At 36.0% G+C, this 23,993-nt stretch overlaps 1 protein-coding gene across 1 annotated transcript in view; it reads right to left on the bottom strand.

Annotated features, from left to right (window-relative positions):
• The window catches only part of PDE3A (phosphodiesterase 3A), a 310,047-nt gene that overhangs the window by 13,259 nt on the left and 272,795 nt on the right, over positions 1-23,993 (bottom strand). Inside the window, 8 exon segments of the mRNA XM_079139883.1 lie at positions 948-1,103; positions 1,840-2,043; positions 3,741-3,940; positions 4,067-4,180; positions 12,455-12,566; positions 18,096-18,233; positions 19,570-19,724; positions 22,324-22,409. Coding sequence (XP_078996009.1) covers positions 948-1,103; positions 1,840-2,043; positions 3,741-3,940; positions 4,067-4,180; positions 12,455-12,566; positions 18,096-18,233; positions 19,570-19,724; positions 22,324-22,409 — 1,165 coding nt within the window.

Below are 23,993 nucleotides of genomic sequence, written 5' to 3'. Positions count from 1 at the left end.
TTTATAAGGTACTTCACCCTATGATGGGATATCTTTAGTATCATAAATTTTTCTCTGACACTGACCTAAGCTCTATCTCCTGATAACTTCTATAGACTGGTAATGTTCACAAACATGTAGGACAGGGGAGAGGGATCTGACATTTCTTATGAATCAGATCTGTATTGAGTACTTTTTATAATTTACTATCTTTATTCTCAAAACCAACATTATGATAAACCTATCCTATACTTCTAAGGAGTCTTTAAGACATTAGAAGACACTCGCTCACTCCATTACCTCTGTTGCTTCACTGTTCACGTTCTTTCATTCACTGATTCCTGTCCTTCACCCCTACTCCCTCACCTCACATTTTCTTAAGAAAGAAGTTCATAACATTAAACAGAAAGCTTCAAACTTAATCTGGTGGATGCAGGGTAACCTGGGGAGTATTGTCCCACACTTATGTTATTATGGGGCCTTTTCTGGTAGTCTGTTAACTCTCCTTGTTATAGCAAATAGAATGGCAATATTTTAGCTTCTATGGACTGTTGTTATTAACTATATTGGAAAAGTAAATGAACTTAATGTAGTATATGTTCTGCCATTTAAATTTAAACTAACTTTTATTATAATAAATAAATCTACTGAAAAAACAGTATTTCAAGGGTCTTTCTAATGTCTTACTAAGTCATTCAATTATTTCAACATCCTTCCCCCAAATACCTACAAAAAACTTTGTCTTGGAGTTCTATGGTTATAGTTGAGTCTTTTTTATGTGTCAGTTTTAAATTCCTGATCAAAACTGGACAGGCTTTTTTTTTTTCTTTTTTCTTTTTTTTTTTTGATAAAAGCATGAATATAAAAGAGAGTGATCATAATTCCTAGCAGCCTTATGGAAGCTTTGGTGAATTAACGAGTAGCCTAAAAGTGTAGGTTAAGATAGATTAAATGGTTCAATTAGTTACCTGTTCATAAAATTCATTGACAATACCCTCTGTCCACTGAAGATGGAGTTCTTTACATTTGGCTGGTCCATTAATATCAGCCAACTTTATACACATTTGACAAACCAATAGACGATCATTTTCATTAGTCCAATCTATTCCAACATCATCATTCACCTGTTTGAAGGATAAAGTTAAAATGATTTGCCTCGGGAAAGCAAAAATTGAACAGGAAAAAAAATAGAATACACTTTTTCTATTATGTGGAAATCAAAATACTAAATAGTTAGAAACTTAGATATTTAAAATAATGTTATTTGGACTGAGGATGTAGCTCATTGGAAAAGTGCTTGCCTAGCAAAGCATGAGGTCCTGGAGTCAATCCCCAAAACCACGAGAATAAGACAATGACTTCCAGAAATAGTAAAATAGTTAATCAAAAAAGGAAAATAATGAACAATGGAATTGACAATAAATGCTATTTAAAATCAGCATATCAATTATTATTAAAATATTATAGTTACAAATGATAAGAAATTTATCTTGAATTGTTTAGGCATTAATATTTGAAATATGACCTTTTTGTATCAAGTTTTTGACCTTTATTACTGCCAGATAATTTATATAATTATACCATAAAGAGGAGAGCAAATTAAATCTAATAAAACCCATACTTCTAATGTATTATTTCTCTGTAGAACAAAGTATAATATATCAAACAGCAACTTAACTCCTCAGTTAGCTAGATTCAGAGCACTACCTTCTATGTCTGCTCTGGCTAAACATATTAATTGCATTTCATTTTCACAGTTGATACACAAGAATTGACAGCAACTGAATTGCGTTCAACACTTTGTTTCCATGACATCTTTCCATGTGGACATAAATTGAAGACTGGTATGAATCTAGTTACCTTGGCATTAAATTTGGCTACAAAGTCGAAGTGTTTCTTCAGGTCAGTGGCTAAAATTGCTTCAATGACAAGGAAACGGAAGTGCTTGAATTCTACATGGTCAAGGTTAACTAGGAAGTTATACTCTGGCCGGGACATGAAAAGATTCCAAGCTGCAGCTGCGTGATGGTTCTCCAGAACTGAACGATCATTGTACAGCACCGCCTGGGCAAGAGTAAGGGAGTAAGATGTCAGTGGCTAAGTTTAAAAGAGAATCACAAAATAAAGGAGAATATTCACTGCTTTTGAAATTGCTCCTTTTTTTTTTTTTTTTCTTTGCCCCATGGAGCCAAAAAAAAAAAAAAAAAAAAAAAAAAAAAAAAGTAGTGTTCTGAGCGCTGGTTATTAAGAATCATTTACTGCCACATCTTGACTGCTGATTCCTTTTCCTGGTTAAATATGCTTTTCAGTCATACAAGTTCTTTTCTTTGAAACTTTTTCCCAAATTATTACAAGTGAGCGATAGTAGCCTATCTTAACAGAGTTAGTGTTTCTTAAAATGTTTTTCTTTAGATTTCTTTACAGGGCACAGAAATTTATTATATACATATATAAGTTTAAACATACATGTATCTTTATACACATCCATACATATAAATATACCAATTATCCCTATAAGGCAGCTCGGTTACTCTCTGTATGAGGCAACAGGATTACTTTCTCTTAGTTAAACACATGTAACTACTGAGGAAGAATGGAATCCCTGGGGTGCCTCCAATCCAAAACACTTTCACCCCATACTCAGCCCTGGGAAATATCTAGTAATTAAAGATATATAGTAAACATCTACTTGTTTGGGAATTCTCTAATAATGTAGAAGTTGTGAGAAAAAAGAAAAAAGAGAAGTCACCTAAAAAAAATGCTTGAACACTAGTGTGAGAGACAGCTTATGGAGGAAGGAAAGACATAGGCCTGGGAAAGGCTAAGCACATGAATATCCATGTTAAGGTGAGTAAACCAGATCTTCAGGAAACTCTGAAGAGTCAACTATGCTGGCAAGAGGATGTCCCCCATCTTTAGGGAAACAAATTCTGGTGTATAAAGGGTATGCATAAAGAAGATGAAGTTGGTAGGGGAAAAAACAGTATATTTTCATTGTATATAGATTCAAGAACAATTATGGAACAGTCCAGAAGAAAGGTTGGGGAAATGAATGAGAGTGAGATAAAAGACAAAAGGCAAACAAGGAACCACTGGATCACGCTGGACTCTAGCTCCTCTTGGAAGCAGAGGGTCTCAGGATGATTCAAGTTACCAATCATCAAGGGGAAACTGACTGGGTTTCATTGTATAGGTGGAGACGCCTAAATTTAGTGATTAATTTTTGACTTGGACTTTATAAAGCTATTAATTTTTGAAATCTATGTGTAGGTTAAAAAAAAAATTCCTTCAGACAAATGAAATAAATCAATCTTAAATTCCTACCAGTCAATCGATAGATCTTAGCAATTCATGGTTGTTATCATGAATATATTTTCGAGGATTAGGATTTGTATACAAAGAAGACTTACATTCTTAAAAGTCCAAGAACGATTTGGTTCTTTAATCTTTTCTGAAAGGGGCATTTGCCTGGGTTCCCTTTTGTTGTTGTTGAGGAGGTTTGTTAGCATGGACTCAGCTAGATTTTTCTTCTTCAGAAGAAAACTAGAAAGGAGTAATAAAGCTGTGTACCCACCATGAATATCTTGGAACAATGATTTTTTTTTTCCTTCAAAATTAGCATGATCTTTAGGAATTTTATCCTATGACTAAGTATAGTTTGGTTTATATTTACTTGGTATAAGCCAAATTTATAAAATTAATTTTCTTCAGATAAATCTCTATACTAGATTAGCTCTCCTAATCAAAATCTAAAGATTTACCTGAGGGGCACTAGTGGCCACCAGGAAAGCATTAGTCCTTCCCGGGTGATCATAGTCATGCATGGCTGCAGCTACGTATAGTGCCATGAGTTCTAAGGCAGGAATATTCCCCGACAGACATCCATACTTATCATCTGGCACATTATACATTTTTGAAAATACATATCCCATATGTCCATGTGTAAATCCACTGTCAGAATCTGAGGAGAGAAAACGAAATTAATAGAAATTTTTAAAAACTATGAAACTGAAAATATTTGTTTCGACTCTCTTATAAAACCATGTGTTCCTCTAGCACAGGGAGCACAGACATGCTTGATACATACCTGAATCACTTGCTGATCCGTGATCATTAATCACAGTTGAGAGGCCTGGAATAGGCTGTGTAGTAAGATACCAAACAGCATGTAAGACATCAGTGGCGTGGACTCTGTTGTGATCTGTAACCAACGCAAAGGAACTGTCATCAGTTGGTGAACTTTGGGGACCAAGGACTAAGAGTGCCATCTACTGGATAAAAAGCTTGGTCCTAACAGTTCAGCATCCCCATGAATACCTGCTAACCTCTCTAGAACAAATCTCTTTGATTACTCTTCCATAACTCCCTAAAATCCTTTTTAACAAAGAAAAACAGTACTCACAGAATCCAGTATGCATGATGTCTGAAGTAGAAAAATCCGTGTCTAGAGTCTATTAGAAACCTACATATATAGGAAACTCACTATGTGAAATATCTGTAGTGTTTCCTCTTATTGCTTATTCTTCCTCCATGTGAGGCTATGCAGGGGGCCAGAACAAAAGAGCCTCAATAGACTTCAACTATATCACAACCTTACATTTCACCTCTGACAAATGGCATCCAAATATAATCTGTGAATAGAACGCAGTACTATTCTTCTATATAAATCTTAAGTGTTGCAATAACAATGGACAGCATTTCTTTTTCATATGTAGGGTAAGTCCTCCAGGCAAAATTCAAAGCCAAGGTTGATTATGTTATCTGATCAAGAAATTCTAATTTGGATATATTTCTAGGAAATATGAAAAGAGAAAAAATAAGAATCTTTTTCTTCAATAATGTAGGGAATTGAGCCACTTGGGAGAGTATAAATTGTGGAAAAACCAAAATCATTAGTCTTTCTGTCATTATCAGGTGGAGGGAGGCCTCGTTAATATGCACAGTTCAACTTATTTTGAACCACAACCAAGTGGCCAGTGTGCTTTTGGATCACTTTTTTATGGTAAAATTCTTCCAAGTGTTTTTTTCTTGTTTATCTGTCCCTCTGATACACTGATTGGTATGCTCTATCCTGAATGTAATAACTTTACAGATTTCATTTCCTCTAATCAACCATGATACCATTTCTTTCTCCAATAAAATAAATTACTTCCTAAATAATTGTCAACGGGTGAGAAGAGAGAAATAGAAGAACAGAAGAACGATAAAGGGAATGTAAGAGAAACACCTGTTGCTGGTCTGAAGAGAGAGAGGAAGTACAGGTGGTCTGCAGGCAGATGGACCCTGCTTTTTCCTGGCAACTCTGAGAAATCTGTGTTTTGTCACATATCTAAATCATAGGTACACACCTCAGGAATTAAATCCAGGGGCCTAGATCTCCCCAGGAAAGCTTTCCTAGAGAAGCCCCCAGGCTCCCAAGAAGGAAAGAGCAAAACCCGAGTACCTGAGTCACTGCTGGAGGCGAACACTGGTATTGGATAGTCATCTAAGCAGTTTTATTAAGATTAGCATCTGTATGCCTCAATATAGGCGATCTCAAATGATATAAGCCCAATTCATTTATAGAAAACTTCTGGATAAGACAATTACTATCCCATTTTATGTCTGTACCTGTGCCATGCACAGAATTGATCACAGTAGCATTTTTCTGGATTTGAGACAGATCTGGATTTGTCTTTGCTCTGATATTTGTCATCCACATTATATTAAATGAATTACTTAAAACTTACTTTATCTTGAAAACTAGATTTTTAAAAATCTCATTTCCTTTTCTTAAAAAAATATGGGGATGATTATTTCAATAGATGCAGAAAAAGCATTTGATAAAATACAACACCCCTTCATGCTCAAAACACTAGAAAAAATAGGGATAGTGGGAACATTCCTTAATATTGTAAAGGCCATTTATGCTAAGCCCATGGCTAATATCATTCTAAATGGTGAAAAACTGAAAGCATTCCCCCTAAAAACTGGAACAAGGCAGGGATGCCCTCTTTCACCACTTCTATTCAACATCGTTCTTGAGACTCTGGCCAGAGCAATTAGACAAACCAAAGAAATTAAAGGGATACAAATTGGAAAAGAAGAACTCAAACTATCCCTGTTCGCTGATGACATGATTATATATTTAGAGGAACCTGGAAATTCCACCAGAAAACTCTTAGAACTCATAAGTGATTTCAGTAAAGTAGCAGGTTACAAGATCAATGCCCATAAATCCAACGCATTTTTATACATAAGTGATGAATCTTCAGAAAGAGAAATTAGGAAAACTACCCCATTCACAATAGCCTCGAAAAAAATAAAATACTTGGGAATCAATCTCACAAAAGAGGTGAAAGACCTCTACAATGAGAACTATACAACACTAAAGAAAGAAATTAAAGAACACCTTAGAAGATGGAAAGATCTTCCATGTTCTTGGATAGGAAGAATTAATATTCTCAAAATGGCCATACTACCTAAAGTGCTATACAAATTCAATGCAATTCCAATTAAAATCCCAATGACGTACCTTACAGAAATAGAGCAGGCAATTATGAAATTCATCTGGAAGAATAAGAAACCCAGAATAGCTAAAGCAATCCTTAGCAGGAAGAGTGAAACAGGGGGTATTGCAATACCAGATCTTCAACTCTACTACAAAGCAATAGTAACAAAAACGGCATGGTATTGGTACCAAAATAGAAAGGTAGATCAATGGTACAGAATAGAGGACACGGACACAAACCCAAATAAATACAATTTTCTCATACTAGACAAAGGGGCCAAAAATATGCAATGGAGAAAAGATAGCCTCTTCAACAAATGGTGCTGGGAGAATTGGAAATCCATATGCAACAGAATGAAACTAAACCCATATCTCTCACCATGCACGAAACTAAACTCAAAATGGATTAAGGACCTCGGAATCAGACCAGAGACCCTGCAGATTATAGAAGAAAAAGTAGGTCCAAATCTTCACCTTGTTGGTCTAGGACCAGACTTCCTTAACAGGACTCCCATAGCACAAGAAATAAAAGCTAGAATCAACCACTGGGATAGATTCAAACTAAAAAGCTTTCTCTCAGCAAAGGAAACTATCAGCAATGTGAAGAAAGAGCCTACAGAGTGGGAGAATATCTTTGCCAATCATACTTCAGATAGAGCACTAATCTCCAGAATCTATAAAGAACTCAAAAAACTCTACTCCAAGAATTCAAACAGTCCAGTCAACAAATGGGCTAAGGAAATGAATAGACACTTCACAGAAGAAGATCTACAAGCAATCAACAAACATATGGAAAAATGTTCAACATCTCTAGTAATAAGAGAAATGCAAATCAAAACCACCCTAAGATTCCATCTCACCCCAATTAGAATGGCGATTATCAAGAATACGAGCAACAACAGGTGTTGGCGAGGATGTGGGGAGAAAGGTACACTCATACACTGCTGGTGGGGCTGCAAATTAGTGCAGCCACTATGGAAAGCAGTGTGGAGATTCCTTAGAAAACTTGGAATGGAACCACCATTTGACCCAGCTATCCCACTCCTTGGCCTATACCCAAAGGACTTAAAATCTGCATACTACAGAAATACAGCCACATCAATGTTCATAGCTGCTCAATTCACAATAGCCAGACTGTGGAACCAACCTAGATGCCCTTCAATTGATGAGTGGATAAAGAAACTGTGGTATATATATACTATGGAATATTACTCAGCCATAAAGAATGATAAAATTATGGCATTTGCAGGCAAATGGATGAAATTGGAGAATATCATGCTAAGTGAGATAAGCCAATCTCAAAAAGCCAAAGGACGAATGATATCGCTAATAAGTGGAGGTTGACACATAATGGGGGGGAGGGAAGGGTTAGAGTTAGGGTTAGGGAGGGGGGCAAGTATGGAGGAAGGAACTACTGTATAGAGGGTAAAGAGGGGTGGGAGGGGTGGGGGGAAGGGAAAAAATAACAGAATGAATCAAACAACATTGCTCTATGTAAATTTATGATTACACAAATGGTATGCCTTTACGCCATGTACAAACAGAGAAGCAACATGTATCCCATTTGTTTACAATAAAAAAAAAAAAATATGGGGATAATAGTGCCAATTTCATCACACAATTCTGAGACTCACAGAAGGGACTATGTGTTAATGTGCCAATACACAGGTAGCTACCAATTAATGATAAATATTATTCCCATAAAATATGCTGTTGCTGTAGAACGACAGCAGCAACTGGTACAGATCACTGGCTTTCTCCCATAATTAAAGATAGATTTGTAAGAAAAGGATTGAAGAGCTCAAATAAAAGCTGTTCTAAGCTCTTGGGGAGGTAGGAGGCTTTGATGCTCTGGTAGAGGAAGAAAATGTCACTTGGGGGAGAGGGCACCATTGTTGGGAGTGAGCTTTTCAGGTTCCTTTTCCTATTGCAACTGGAAATATGACTGCAGGCAAGGTGGTACCCACCCTTCCTGCTACAAGTCAGAATAGCCTGTGCATGAGCCCGGCATTACAAGGGAGGATGGGGAAGTATTGGGGTGTTGACAGAGCTTGTGGAGTTGTACTGCTCTCTCTCCTGCCCCCTATCTCAAGGCCCAGGTCTGGAAGACTTCATGAGTCATTTTACAAAATTTTGATGAACAAACAATCCCATCTCAATGATTTAGTTTTGAAGGTATAAAGAGAAGGAAAGCTATCAAGCTCATTTTATGAAGTCAGGTACATGAAAAAAAAAAAAAGTGGCTCTTTTTGCTTTCTAAGAATAGGTTTAAAAGTAATAAATGAAACAATAGCTCACCAAATCTAAGCGGTTAAATACACATGTCTAGGTATATATGCATACGTTTAGGAGAATTACTCTGTCTTCAATCATGTGAGCAGAATGGAAAACCATCTGTCTTATCGTCAGTTAATGACATGTTTGCTAAACAAATATTTACTTAGCATGTACTATGTCCAAGTATTATACCAAATGCTTATATCTCTATTGCTTTTGCATTAACTCTCTGGTGACCCAGCTTAGAAGCAAGAGAACTGAGGAAAGAAGTCAGCCAGGTCATTGAAAGGTTTTCATAAGACATTGAGAGGTTTTCATATAATAAATGAATGTGCTCAAAGACTCTTTATTTGTTCTGGCCATAGCTGGGAACTGAGAGTGATTTAAAAAAATGATATCAGGGCTATTTTGATTTCACCCATTATTATCATCCTTCTCACTTCATTTCTACATTTGGGACCAACCCCTAACATTCTAGTAATTCCCTCACCCATGTGGCAAGCCGCCCTCCCTCCTTGACAAACACACAAGAACACACTAACACATGATACACAGCCTGCCTCCTTTCCAGAATTGCCCATCTCCTTCTTCTCCCTTGATATATTTGTTCTTTCAACTTCCTCCATACCCTAAAAAATAGTTAAACTGAACTGTTGGATGGTTGGAGTTGTATGTCAAATTTGTAGATTTTAGAAACAAATTTATAAATTTTTTTAACTTAAAATTCTGTCTATGCATCTACGTACCATAAGGGAAAAGAAAGTAGTAAAGAATAGAAACAACACTTTATTTCTTGCAGTACTGGGGATTGAACCCAGGGGTGCTGTACCCACTCCGTTATATCTCAGGCTCCTTTTATTTTGAAACAGGGTCTTGCTAAGTTCTGGAGATTGGTCTCAAATGTGTGATCCTTCTGCCTTGGCCTACTGAGTAGCTACGACTACAGGCATGCACCACCAATGCCTGGCCAGAAGCAACACTTTGAGCGATTTTTTTTTTTTTCCCACTTTGGAATATATCTAGTACTGTAATAGTTCTGCCCCTCCAGTTTGTTTCATGTCACCTCAACATCTAGCTCTAAGATCAGTGGGCACATCACGTGTGGCTGAACTGAACTGAGCTAAACACAGGCCAAGTTTGCTCTCACTGCTGACATTAATAGCTCCAAGACCACAGGCACTACTGAGCCATTCCATTCTGCTCACTTCTCGAACTGGAACAATAAGAATGAGAAGATTCAAAACAGAAGAATCTATTTTAGAGAGGAAAGTCTTTGCAATCAGAAAAAGCATCCTAACACACAAAAAAACGAAGACCTTTGATCTTTGAATAAACATGATGAGTATCTTCTTTAGTAGCCAAAATGCCCAACTGAAAGGGATTACAAATATTATCAAACATTATTATGTACCTGCCCATACAAATGAGTATCAACCATGCTTAATTTATGCCAATAGTTATGAACAAATATACTTTTATTACATTTCTATCAATGAGTTGCCTATATTTCTTGCTTTCCCCAATGCTACTTCATACAGTTTCTTTCTTTCCTCCTTCCTTCTCACATATACATCCCGATTACTCAATTTTTAGTCAAAATGTAAAAGCATTTACACTTTCTCTTGTCTCTTGAAAAATTTACAAGGTATACTTAGCACAATGATAAAAATTTGGTTTCTTATATATTAGTGCGTTGTCATATTAAAGTGAATACATTTCTATTTTTACTTTGGTTCCTTGGGAGTTTTTATTAGTTATGGATTTATTTAAATAGTCATTCATTATAAATATAATTATTTAGCAACAAATGTTAAAATAATTAGACAAATAGCAAGTTTTTGTATGTGCTTATAACAAATAAACAAAACTTTTACTAAATACTATATTAGTCTAAAAATACAACCCTAGCACATAAAAGTGAACACCAATCAAGCAGAAGTTTTTATTTCGTAAATGTAAATAAATTCTTTTATTAAAAATGTCTGGGACCTCTAACAGCACAAGCAGATTTATTCTAGAAAATTCTTTTGACATGGATGAAGAACTCTATTTCACAAAAAATTTCATTTATAGCATATAGAAGTATAATAAGAAACTTAAAATGAATAATAAACTACAGAATCTGGAATTATTTTATACTTGAATACTGGCTCTTCTTCACGATCATATCTGTGGAGTCTAGTATCAATTCAAACTCAATAAAACTTGGCTAACACTAACAGTATCACTAACATGTGTTTGAAAATAAAACGTTCATTTGGAAATCCAGGCTGGCGACTAGCTGTTCTTAGTGTTTTCAGTGGCTTCCTTTCTGTAAAAATTTATTTACATAACTCCTTAACTTTCAAGAAATCACTAACACTTATGTCAATCACTGGCATCCAACCCAGAGGGAGTCTCGGGGAAACTGTACTAAGAAAGGGTTATCTCAAGATGTCTTCAATTAATCATCTCTCATGTATCTCTTCCAACTTCTATGGCCTCCTCAGCCAGACATTCCCAAGGGGCCTGATGTTGTTAATCTCCTCTTTCTTCTACTCCACTATCTTACTTTTTCTACATTTTGTTTCCATATTCTCCAGCAAATCTCATTTTCCAATTCAACCCTTCATTTTCCTTTCCTATCATACATTTCCATTTCAGTATACCAGGTGGATAACATTTTGAAAACCAATATGCTAATAATAAGTCACTAGGTTCTGGAAATATTTGTGCTTTATCTGTATCCATATATGTGCCTTTTCAAATTTAATTTCAACTCTTGGCAACTACAAAAAGACTTGGGCTTTTGAAGTCCAAGGTGCATAAAAGCAAATTAAAAACTTGGATGTTTAAAACATGACTAAAATGACACATTTCTAAGACATGCTCCAACCAATATATTATTTTTGTACTATGTTTCTCTGTGTATATTTGTTTCCTGGAAGTACATGATTTCAACACATTTCTACAATGTATATGGTTGGGCCTGTGGACATTTCCTCCAGTTCCACATATTCTGTAGTATTTTATGAACAATTCTACTTTTGTGTTCTGATTGATGTTACATGAAACACTGCATATTGAAAATATAAAACCTTGTCTGTGTTCCAATTTCATTATTATAAATGATATTCTCACAATACTCAAAGCTCTAATACTTGCTTTTGTCTTTTCCTTACATTTTCATTTACCTGACTATTAAAATTTTTCTAATCACTTCTCCATAACCATTTCCAGATGCCTTTTCTTTTCTATTCTATTAATTAGATCATCATCTTACTCTAAGTGACATCCAGTTCAATATTTAGTGATTTAACTTTTCAGATATCATCCTAAAAGATTAATTCACCCAATAAAAGTGGTATATTTTAAAATGAGCAATAAATTTAACATTCCATCATCAAACATTTAAATAATACTATTTGTAAGACACTATTATAACCTCTTTAAAATTATTACATCATTTGATCCTAATGATCCTGTAAGGCAGATACAATGTTCTCTGTTTTCTGGATAAAGAATGAGGCACAGAGAAGTTAATTTAAGACACAGGGTCTCACAGATGTTAAGTGAAGGAGCCAGGATTCTACCACAGGCCATCTCTCCTCATCGTCATCCCATGTGATCACACGGAAAATGTATAATTCTGTGCTAGATGCTAATGATTCAATATCCTATGACCCATAGCAAATTTGACAGAGTCATCCACAAATCACTTGTACTTACAAGGAATATCCCTGTATCCAATTTCCAAAGCGTGAAAATAGTTCATAAATTCTCTAACTGGAATTTTAAAAGCTTCAAAGAGGCCCATATCTTCAAAAAGTCTGTACGAAACCTGTGGAACAGAAAGACAAAACCTTGCAAAACATCCCTCAGTGAGTTAGACTTAAGGGGAACAAAGTGTGCATTCCATTAATCATATTAACTTATTACCAGTAGAGAAACCTCCTGGGAATAATAAATCAAGCACACATGGAGGACTTTTATGTGCTGAGCCCTTGCAGTTCCTTACAACAAAGCATATATCACCTAGATTTAAGAGCAAAGACTATATATACACCCCCAAACCTTCAAAATGCCTAGTATACACTATAGCAATGCACTAAGCCAATAAAGTAAGTGGGTATTGGTAAGTAGGTAGTGATGCATACTAAGTGGCTGATTGCATAATGCACACGATAAGAACTTAAGGGTGAGATGAAGCTTTAATCAGGGAGAATTGTGTTTAATAATGATAATAATAATAATAACAACAACAACAATAGTAATAATAACAGCAACAAGCAAGCTTTCCAGAGAGTAAAGCATTCAGATTTGCACCCTGGTGGAGGATAAGGGGAAAGAACCACAGGGGAGAGCAAAAGGATGGCTTGGAGCCAAATATGTGGAGGGAAATGATTTGTTACAGAATCCATTATGGAAAATGGAGTACAGCTCTTTTCTTTCACTGATCTTTTCTCTCTGTCCTTCAAATATCTACTTTCCTTCCAGTTGTCTTCACAATTCTGAAGACTCAAGTCAAGTAAATACCTCAAGAATAATTAGTGCATCTGACATGCAAAGGACAGAGAAAGGAAAAAAATGATAAAGGAGTAGAAGAAGGCCATAAAGACACACACAGTCATTTATGTGGCAGAATGAAGGACAGAACCATCCCAAATGGCCTTACCCTATGACCGAAGGGCCTAGTGTTGGACATAATTCAGGAGATGTTTAGAGAGAGTTATTCATCCTTTATATTACCTGATTCCTTCTAAAAATTCTCTTGAAATATTTCTTCAAAATCTTCAATATACTGCTTCATAGTTAAATTTCTATCTTACTGTAAGTATTGTCTATTCAAGTTCACTAATATTCTTGTAATTATTATACTCAGTATTTATGAATCACAGGCATTATACATGTATATATACGAATGCACATCAAATACTATAAAATGGACTTGTTTATCCAATATATTTATTGAATGCCTATTATGTGTCAATTTTCTATGCATGTAGCATATATGTGTGTGATATTAATATGCAAATGCATGCACATATACATATATACATATATATTCACACACTTACACAAATAAAGACCTCTTCTTTCATGGAGCTTATGGCCTAGCAGAGGAGGACAGAAAGCAATAGACATAACAAATATGTTATAGACTGTGTCAGAAAGTGGTAAGTCACATGGAGCTAAGAAAGGGAGCAGGGAAGGCGGAGAAATTGCTTTTAAATACAGTGATTAGACTAGGCAGAATCAAATCCACAAGCTGACTTTTGAGCAAAAAATTGAAGATGGTGTAGAGTTAGCCTCACTGATACCTGAGAAAAGTTGTTTCCATGCAAAGCATCAGTGCAAAGGCCCTGAGGTATGCTTGTTAGACCCAAGAAATAGCAAAGCAGGCTGATGTGCTTGAAACATAGTAACTGAGGATAGGAATAAATAGTCCCATGGGGTGAGACTGGGGCGGTGGGGACAGTCTCAGTGATTTAGAGCCATATAAACCCAGGTAAGCACTTTTACTAAGTGAGGTAGGGAGTCTCCAAGTAGACTGAAGCAGTGAAATTACTTGGTCTTAGTTTGAAAATGAGGACCCACGCTGCAGTTGAGGAAAAGATTGTATGATACTGTATAGTATCTTCAATTCAACTTCTGCTTACTTTTCTTCATTCTGAATGACAAGGACATTTAACTTTTTCCCTTTTCTGTACAACATCTCTATCTCCTCTCTTTGAAAATGCAACAGTGGTTTTGTTGTAATATATTCCAAACTATTTCTTCTTTGAGTGATCTCTTCTCTACTACTATTTAGACTATATGTGAATTCTTGTTTATAAGCACCTAAGGGATTTAACTATGCATGTGACTTTAATCATAATAGCAGCAACAGGAGTGGCAATAGCTATACACACACATACACACACACAGAAACACACACACAGAGCATTAATGAGGTGCTTGCTCTAAGGAGTTTATATGAATAATTATTACATAAAATCAATCATCTAGCACCTTATAAGATAGGTACTGTTAATTACTAATATCTGAAAGCAGAGAAAAATAAAGCACAAGGAGATTGAGTGACCTGTCTAAGATTACACAGCTGATACACATAAGACCCAGAATTCAAAACATACATTTTGGTTGAAATTTTGTACTCTAACTGCTTTGAATCCTACCCCCACCCCACTGCCCTTGTACTTGGGAACCAACACTGTTAGAATTGCAAATCAAAGTTTCCCATGACTCCCTTTAAACATTTCAAAGATAAAATGAAAAATTAAGACAAGAGGATATTTTAAAGTACGATTTCAAAACAGGAGAATTTCCAACAAAAAGCTGTTAAAGACAACCATTCATAATTTTACATATGGTAATTCCAAACTCATAAAGAAAATTATTAACTGGGTAAATATTGGTAACTGAAAAGAGTAAACTCAATTTCAAAATCTGAAAGATGTCCTTTTAAATTTGTTAAAATAAACATGATAATAATCATCGAAAGAGAAGCAGTGTATTAAGGCTGAGAAGTTGTTTCCATTGCACACATGCCTCCTTAAAAATCTTTTGAAGTGAGACTTTCTGTGTGTCTCAGCCAAAAGGTGATTTTTCGGAATGTCCATGTTAATTCATTTCAGCTGTCCTTACATCACACTAAGTGGGGGCAGGGTGGGGGGAAGATGGAAAGAAGAAAAAGCAGCAGCAGCCTTTACCATAATCAAAATTTCATGATTTTGTATTTATAAACTCAAAGGAAAAAACTCATAAAGCTCTGCTTCGCAAGGCAAAGGAATCTGCATTTTCTCAAAGTTCAGTGTTTTGCAAACTGGGAAAGTAGTGACTGATAAGGATCATGGAGTTAATGTATTATAAATTCCACTAGAAAGACACATTAATGAATTTTGCTGAAATCTACATGTTAATTATCCCGAATTTTTCTAATGCCTAGTGGTATCTGTGACACTTGAAAAACACTTTGGGGAGTAAAGGGGGCGGTGGGGGTGAGGTGGCTCAGTAGTAGAGCACGTGCTTAATTATATGCAAGGCCCTCAGTTCAAACCTCAGCACCGTAAAAAGAAATGCATCTAGGCAATACTGGTCAAGTTCATACTTCTACGTCCCTAGCTCTGAGAACTTCAAGGGGGAGACCTGCACCTTCACTGATGTTCAGTACGATGTCACCGGTGCTATAAAACTGACTGCTCCTAGTTACTGTTGCTAAGGCTGCGGGTAGCTGGAGGTGGTGGGAGTTCCAAGTTTTGGAAGCCTAGGCCTGAGAGAGGTCAAGGGTCAGTGCAGAGCCAGGAGGAAATGGTGAAGCAAATGATCCAGATTTTCACAAGGGTAAAACCCCCTGTCTGGAAGCACCAATCAGGGATTTATTCCATAGATGATGATGAAAATTTAACACCTAGCTTGGAAATTATCATACCTCGTGATTTGACATATGGATTTGTGAATAATAAACGAGAAAACTACAGATTTAAAAAAAAGAAAAAACTGACTTCTGTAATAACCATTTGTCTACTTGTCAGGCTCTCCCCTTTGGAGAGTATGAAGATATAATAAATAAATGTGTTTTATAGTTTGCTGAGAAGAAGCTGAATGTAAAAAAGTCTGAGGTTCTGATATGAATAAACCTACACTTGAATCCTGGTTCTCATATTTGCTCTGTGGTTGAACATCCTCTTCAAGTCTTAGTTTCTTAATCTGTTAAAAAGATGATTTAAAAAAAAAAAAACCCTACCCCAAAGTTACCATGATTCAAGAGTTGGTAACGTATACATTAAACACCAAATGATGTGAGAGTTTTCTCTCCATAGCTGTGAACACAATCTCCAGCAAAAAAGAGAAAGATGACTTCATGGACCTCACCATATCTTGCGGCACTATCATAGGAGGGACTGCTCACTCAGGGTGGTGAACTGCAGTGGGCTTCAGAAAATGGGATACAAAACGTTCCAGGAGTTATAAGGCTATGGTGGATCAGATACAAGAGCTGCCCCTGAACCTGATCTCAAGATCAAGGAGCACAGAAGACACTGCTGAGCACTCAAGAGAAAGGAAGTTGATGGAAGGGACATGCAACTCCCAGGAAAAGCCAGAGACTGCCATTAAGTCCCCGATACCTTCATGGTCAGGGTCCAGCAGAAGCCACAACTGCACATTACAAAAACTGCCATCATTCTGAGCTTCTGGTTCATCCTTGAGTCCAGCGCACCCCTCTGCATACACCTCATCCATCTGCCATTATTTTGATGACTCTTCCCTACTAGATTATAAAGTCTGTCAGGGCAAAGACAAACTTCTCTTCTGAAGACTAGATTAGTTCTCTGTACAAAGTTTGAATGTTTTTAGTATTTCTGCTATTATATTTATCCATATCTATATTTTAAATAAGCTGATAAATTACTGCATTGTGCCCTTTGATAGGTATTTGATACTTCAGCAAATTCATCGCTTTGTTTTTTTGAAATAAACTGGTCCAAAAATTCTTGCTTTCTCTGTGTTTTTTTTCTCCCTCAGCAAAACAAACATCTGGGAAACTTTGAAAATAGTGTAGCTTAAAGGAAACAATACTGAAAGACTTGTCATATAGCAACAATATTCATTCTATTTTTCTTTTGATAAAGGTGTTTTTGATTCTCAAATACAGAGAACTACATTGGATGTGTTTCTCACAACACTGAGAGAAAAACAAGTTTCTGTACCATATCTTATTTTTGATGAGAACTAAGCAGTGTAATATTAAGAAGTTAAAAAATAGTCACAAAAAGTAATCATAGAGAAGAAATCAGGATTTATCAATAGGCAGTTTCATTTTGGGGACTTGTATCAGCTCTTGTTTTGCTCAATTTTATGAATTTTGATTTGTGTGTCCATCTTGCTTGTGATTCCCTGCCCTCCCCCTAATTTGTTTTTAAAAAGGACATAATACTTTAATTATAGAATATGATATTCTGGCTCAATGAAAGTTCCAATTTCTTTTGTTAGCCTGCTGCCCATGGACTCTATAGATTGGGGTGTCCTCAAACTTCCTTTCTCAGAGCTGGGCATAGAGGCATACACCTGTAATCCCTGAGGCTGGGGAGGCTGAGGCAGGAGGATCCCAAGTTCAAAACCAGCCTTGGCAACTTAGCGAGGCCCTAAGTAACTCATCTGTAAATAAAGTATTTTTAAAAAGGGCTGGGAATGTGGCTCAGGGGTGAGCACCCCTGGGTTCAATTCCCTGTACCAAAAAAAAAAAAAAAAAAAAATTCCTTTCTCCACATAGCACCTACCTACAAGTGTTAAGAAGGTACAGCGTTTTCAGCAACTGAGGGATTGTGTTGCTTATATTTAAAGTCACATGTATGAATATATTTCTTACCTGACTGAGGATACGGCCACATTTTCTTCCTATGTTTTCCACTAAATCAAAAATTGGAAAATTCCAACTATTGAGTTGCTCCATAATTGAGTCCAGGTTCTCCATGACTAGAGGTTCAGGAGCAAGAATTGGTTTGTCCTATAATGAAGATTAAAATATTTTAAAGACATCAAGGTTTCTAGAAAACAATTTGTGCTTTCGTGAATCTCATTAACTGAGTTATCTGAAATAACAGGCTTAAAATTCCACAGTGAGTCTTAAAGATGACAATGACAAATTAAGATGGGCAAAATACTGGCTCCAAAGTGAAGAGAAAAGCATCTAATGCAGTTTTGGACTGTGTAGCTTACATTTCGAGGTGTGTGCATGTCCCTGTTCCACATCACATCTCCAAAACATGAGTGATACTTCCACAAGCCAATGTAACTGCTTTTGGGTCTACTGCAAGGTTCTTCAATATAGATTGAATGACTTTAGAATACTCTGAAGTTTTATGTAAACATATCTCTTTCTATACTTGAGTAAATTTTTATGGGATAAGGGTGGCTGGCTTATATTGGACTCTCAAGAAAACCCATGAGTTGGGGAGAGGGGGACTAATCACTCCTATTTTAATTGATTGAATTTACATAGCAGTGCTTCAAATCAGCATTAATCCTGCAAAATGCCAGCTGCTGCATTTTTGAGGGATTTTAATTTAATTATGTGACTACTGTTGGCTGAGAAAAATGCACGAAATAAATGAAGACATTTTATGAGTGGACCCAAATGAGGATAGTCGTAGAAGTACATTTACTTTCGTCTCCCCAAGGAAAGAAAAAAAATATAAAATAATAATAATATAAGGAAAACACTATTTTATCTGAAAAATTGACTCTAAGGTAGGGATAAGTGGTAAATATAGAAGCAGCAGACAATGATCATGTGACAATTGTTTTCTAGCATTTGCTGCCTCTCTCAAATTAATCTGACTCAATCAGGCTTCCAACTTTCTTACATGGATCTCTTCAACCACACAAAATAAGTCATCAGTTAAGGATCTCTTAGTAAGAGCAAGTGTCAATATAAATCCTTCTTACTAAAACAAGCAAAATAAATACAGGCTTTCTTCCAAAATGAAAAAAAATACCAGATATGCTCTGTTTCCTCATTTCTTTATAAACTATTTAACTGAAAGACATAGTTCATTTTTCCTGTGCTTATTTAGACCACTTGATTGGGTATGAAATATCTGGAATTATTCATAAAGATAAATACTTATACTTTTCACCACCAAATATTACAATCGTGAAGAGATCAATAGGCTTAGATGGAGAAATTGTACCGATACAGATGGGTAGGGCCACCACACATGTGGGGTCCAAATGAGATGCATTTTATAAATCTAATGACCAAGGGAACTATTTCTAAGCCAATCTCTGTAACTGAAGCCAGTTCCTCAAGTAAGCAGATGAGTTGAGTGATAAGGAGTTACCAGGAATATCACGGCCTCTGGGGCATAGGTGCCACAGGCTGATGCTTTCCTCAGTGGCTCTCTTGGGCACTCCGCCTCATCTTCATTTTGTACAATGTCGCTGCTGTCGCTGTTGTTATTGGTTTCATAATCAGAGGTAACTTGGGCAGTGTCGTCTGCAATGAAAAGAAACCAGCTTACCAGGAGACCTGCAGTGGGGGAAGGGGTCCCATACAACGAGATTTCCTGAGATTCATCCTCCAGGTGCCATAGCGTTTAGAGGAATATTGCTTTCAGGAGCTCACACCCCAGGATCATAGAGTAAGAAAAAGGACATGTTTTACCCCAATGAAATAGGTAGGAAATATAATCTATGATTTATGCAATATTCAAATATCTCTCAATAATAATTTTTAGATCAGTACTATGGATTTTTAAGAAATCCTCTGACTTTATATTTCAATTTCCTCTGTTTCTCTCACAGTACAGTAAACCACTAAGTAGCTGACTCATAACACTAATTCTGTATGGCAACTCAGGTGGCAGAAATTGAGCTGACACACCTAGAATGAATGTTGGGTAAAACATGAAGCAATGGCATGTGGTTAGGAGCACAGCAGATATTCTGTGTCCAATCTTGTTTCTGAGGAGGCTGTGGATTCCTTCCTCTGCTTCAATGAACTTCACTGACTGAATGACCACCCATAAAATGCCAAGTACCTAGGGAACATGCTCCCGGGGCAAAGAGATCGAGAAGATTCATTGAGGTGAATGAAGTTTACTGGGTACTTGCTACATGCTGAGTACCACTCAAAGCACTTGATCTGAACTAACATGTTTAACCCCCTCAACAATCCTACAGGGTAGGTCTTATTGTATTACTATTATCTCCACTTTTCAGATATGAAACAGAGGCACAGAAAGGATTAAATTGCCCAAACTCACACAGTCAATAAATTCTGCCACTAGAATGTGAGCTCAGGAAATCTGACTTTATAGAGTTTCTATACTCGTTTTTTGATTAAGTCTAACTTTGGTTTCTTTTATGATTTTCCTGGATTACAAAACCTCTGTCTTCTACAAAGTCACAGAGATATATTCCAGAAGCTTTATCATTTGAAATTTTTAAGTGGAGGTCTGTGCTCCACTTAAAAATAGTGTTTTGCATGGTGAGAGATAAAGGGTAAAGTTCATGTTTCTCTCTACCACATTCGGATTGCTTTGACATCTTTGTTGAAAAATCAAATGACCATGTAAGGTGTGGGTCTAATTGGATGACTCTTGGTCTAGTCCATTTGATTTGCTGGTTGACCCTCAAGTCAGTACCACCCTGTCTTGATGACTATAGCTTAAGTCTTAAAGTCAAGGGAAGTATACCCCCTTCTAACTTTGTTATCCTTTGTTAAGATTGCTTTAGATATTCTAGTTTGTTATGTGTCTTTATGCATATGGTAGTGGATTTTTCTTAAGTTGCAGGTGAAAAATAACTTTTGTTCTGTACTCTATACCAGTCAGAAATATCTTCATAGGATTTTCCCAAGGACTCATCTTTCTTCTTTCCCATGATATGCTTTTATGTTAAAATAAGATACTGTATGAACCCAGTCTCAAAATAAAAAATCAAAAGGGTTGGCAATGTGGCTCAGTGATTAAGTGCCCCAGAATTCAATCCCTGGTATAAAAAAGGAAAAATTAGATACAGTATGGATATGTCATTGACAAGGCTTAATTCCAGAATCTATAGAAAAAATGATGAAGCCACATTCAAGAGACCAAAAAGGTGAAATATTTCCCTCATTCTACCAGCCCCAGTAGAATTAGAGGAAGACCAGGAACACACATAAAGAAATATTCTGAGTCTTCATAGTGCTCCACTATGAAACAAGGACCACCCAGAGAATTTTTCTCTGGTTTCTCCTGGCCTATCCTGTGTCTCTTCCCCTTTGTATACAGCACAATATTATCATAGAAAAATTATATCACTCAATATTTATTGAGTGGTTACCAAGAAATGCTAGAGGAGATAACTGATAGATTATGAGGTAGTGCTATCACCCTAAAATCTACAGTCCATAGATATTTCCCACCTTGTGTACTTTTAGGACTGTATAAATAAAAATAAAAAAATAATCATTATAGTAATGACCAGCAAACACTACTTATGGTGAACTGGATGCTATAATAAGTAATAAATGTTTCACCTCCTTTGATTATCTTAATTCTTACACAGTCCTCTGTGGTAGGTACTATCATTATTCTAATATTCTGTAGTTAAGGAACTAGATTTAGATTATCAGCAAGCAGATTGCAGAATTGGGGTATGAACCAGGCAGCAATGCCTGCCTTCTTAGTCTCTCCATGATACCTCTTTAAGGAAAAACCACATTAAGTTTACAGTGAGAAAAGCAGGGTCAGTTCTCAGGATCTGTGACAATGGTCTCCAAAGAGAACCTACACTGGATGACCCTTTAATGTACAAAGCAGGAAGATAAAATAGCATTTTTATGTAGCTCTAATTACTACGTAAAACAGTTTCACATTTTAAAAAACATACATCTGTATAACAACATGTTGAACAGCTTAGCGCTGAAACTTTACCATGATTAAATCTGTATAGTAGGGTTATGGATGATTTTGATTTTGATTTTTTCTTTCCTGTCTTTTTAAATTTACAAACTAAAAAAATCAGGAAAATACGTCAGCTTTTGGATCAGAAGAAGAAATGAAGTAAGTTAATTTCCATTTTATGAAAAAGAATCCCAAATGATGAATTACCTGTTCTGCTTGGTGTTGGAGTGGCTGTACCACCTCTCTCCAGGGGCCCGTCAGCAGGATTTCCTTGGGAATATGGTCTGCCACAGCTGAGAAATATCACAACAGCCATTAAGCATATCTTTCTCTTTCCAAAATACCAAACGTACACACAATCTTTGTGTGCACCGAGATAGACACTGGGCTGGGATGTAGCTCAGTGGCAGAGTATTTGCCTCACATGTTCTAAGCCTTGATTTCAATCCCCAATACAACAAAACAAAACAAAACAAAAGATAGGTATCTATAGTAACATTTTTCCTTTTACTCATTTGTCTCATGGAAAAAATCATTTTGTTTTATACATGGATGCTAACAGGAAGTCTTCTGCTTTTGTTTTTGGGAGAAAATAATGGACAGAGGGATTAAAAGTTTCATTTGCCTCCCATTCTCCTCTCCACAGTCTAGACCATACTTGAGGCAAAAGTGCTGGTAAAATTTTGTTACATTATTTGGAGAAAACTGTGGTAGGCTTCCAACTATTTAGAGTAGTGATTCTGGGAATGCTGATTTGTATTTGGTCAACAATATATTCTCCAATGGAATATCTTTGTATCTGCTCCAAAAATCTCATTATTAAATTTATTTTTAAAGATATTTATGTTCAAATAGATCTTTAAGAAAAGACAGCATGTGTTAAGACAATGATAGTTTATTAATTTTAATTTTTGCTAAGAAATGAAAGCGAATTCATTTTTAAGATTGACTGGTCAGCTGTCAAGACTCGTAGGAAATGAACAAAGATATGAACATTTTGGTGAGGAGTGAATGTATGGTTGACTAGATGTCCTGCTGGTTGAGAAAAATGGGCCAGTGAGGCATTATGAGTAACCAAGAATATCAAAAGTACTTTAGAGGTGAACAGTGCCCCTTAGCAGAAGGGGTTTAAGGATGTAATATATATACGTACATATATATATATATATATTTTTTTTTTTTTTTTTTTTTTTTAAATTTCTCAACAACTTGCCTGTTTTATAAGTTAAAAAGTAACCCCAAATTGCATGGCAGATTGGTTCCTCTCTTTATCCTTTTTCAGACACTTCATGATTAAATTTAAATTCTGAGTTTTGCTACTAAGTTCTATTCTTCTGCTTACAGAAAAGAAGATGAATACAATCTTCTATGGGAGATTCTTACCAAGAATTTCAGAAAAATTTTTTGGTCTGTTAGTTAATTAACTAGAGATCACCCACTCTAAAATAAAAAGAAATGAGTGATGGTTGATTGTTTTATATCTTAAATGTCTCATCATTTTCTCTCCATTATGCATGTGTGTACAGCAGAGAAAAGCATTTTTCCAGCTACAGAATATCTTCATACTAAGTAGATTCACTGGTCAACCCTTGAATGTAAGTAGAAAGCGTTATACAAAATTATTTTTAATGAGAAAATCCTATCACTTTGCCAAAGGGAACCAAAGGACAATGAGAATAAATGGAAAAACGAAATGCATGCAACTGATGGTCTCACATTCTCAGATGTAGGTTTATTAGTTTAAAGATTTTTCACTGCGAGATAATACCTAAAAGTAGTACTGAAATTAGTAGTTCAACTATATCAATTCCTGTGCCAAAATATGGCTTGTTGCATAGACTTTAGAGCAGCCAAGACACTTGGATTCAATGCCAAAA

The sequence above is a fragment of the Sciurus vulgaris genome (genome assembly GCF_902686455.1).
Source record: "Sciurus vulgaris genome assembly, chromosome: 5".
Lineage (NCBI taxonomy): Eukaryota > Metazoa > Chordata > Mammalia > Rodentia > Sciuridae > Sciurus > Sciurus vulgaris.
Note: the sequence above shows the minus strand (reverse complement) of the source record. Positions and strands in the feature narration are given on the sequence as shown.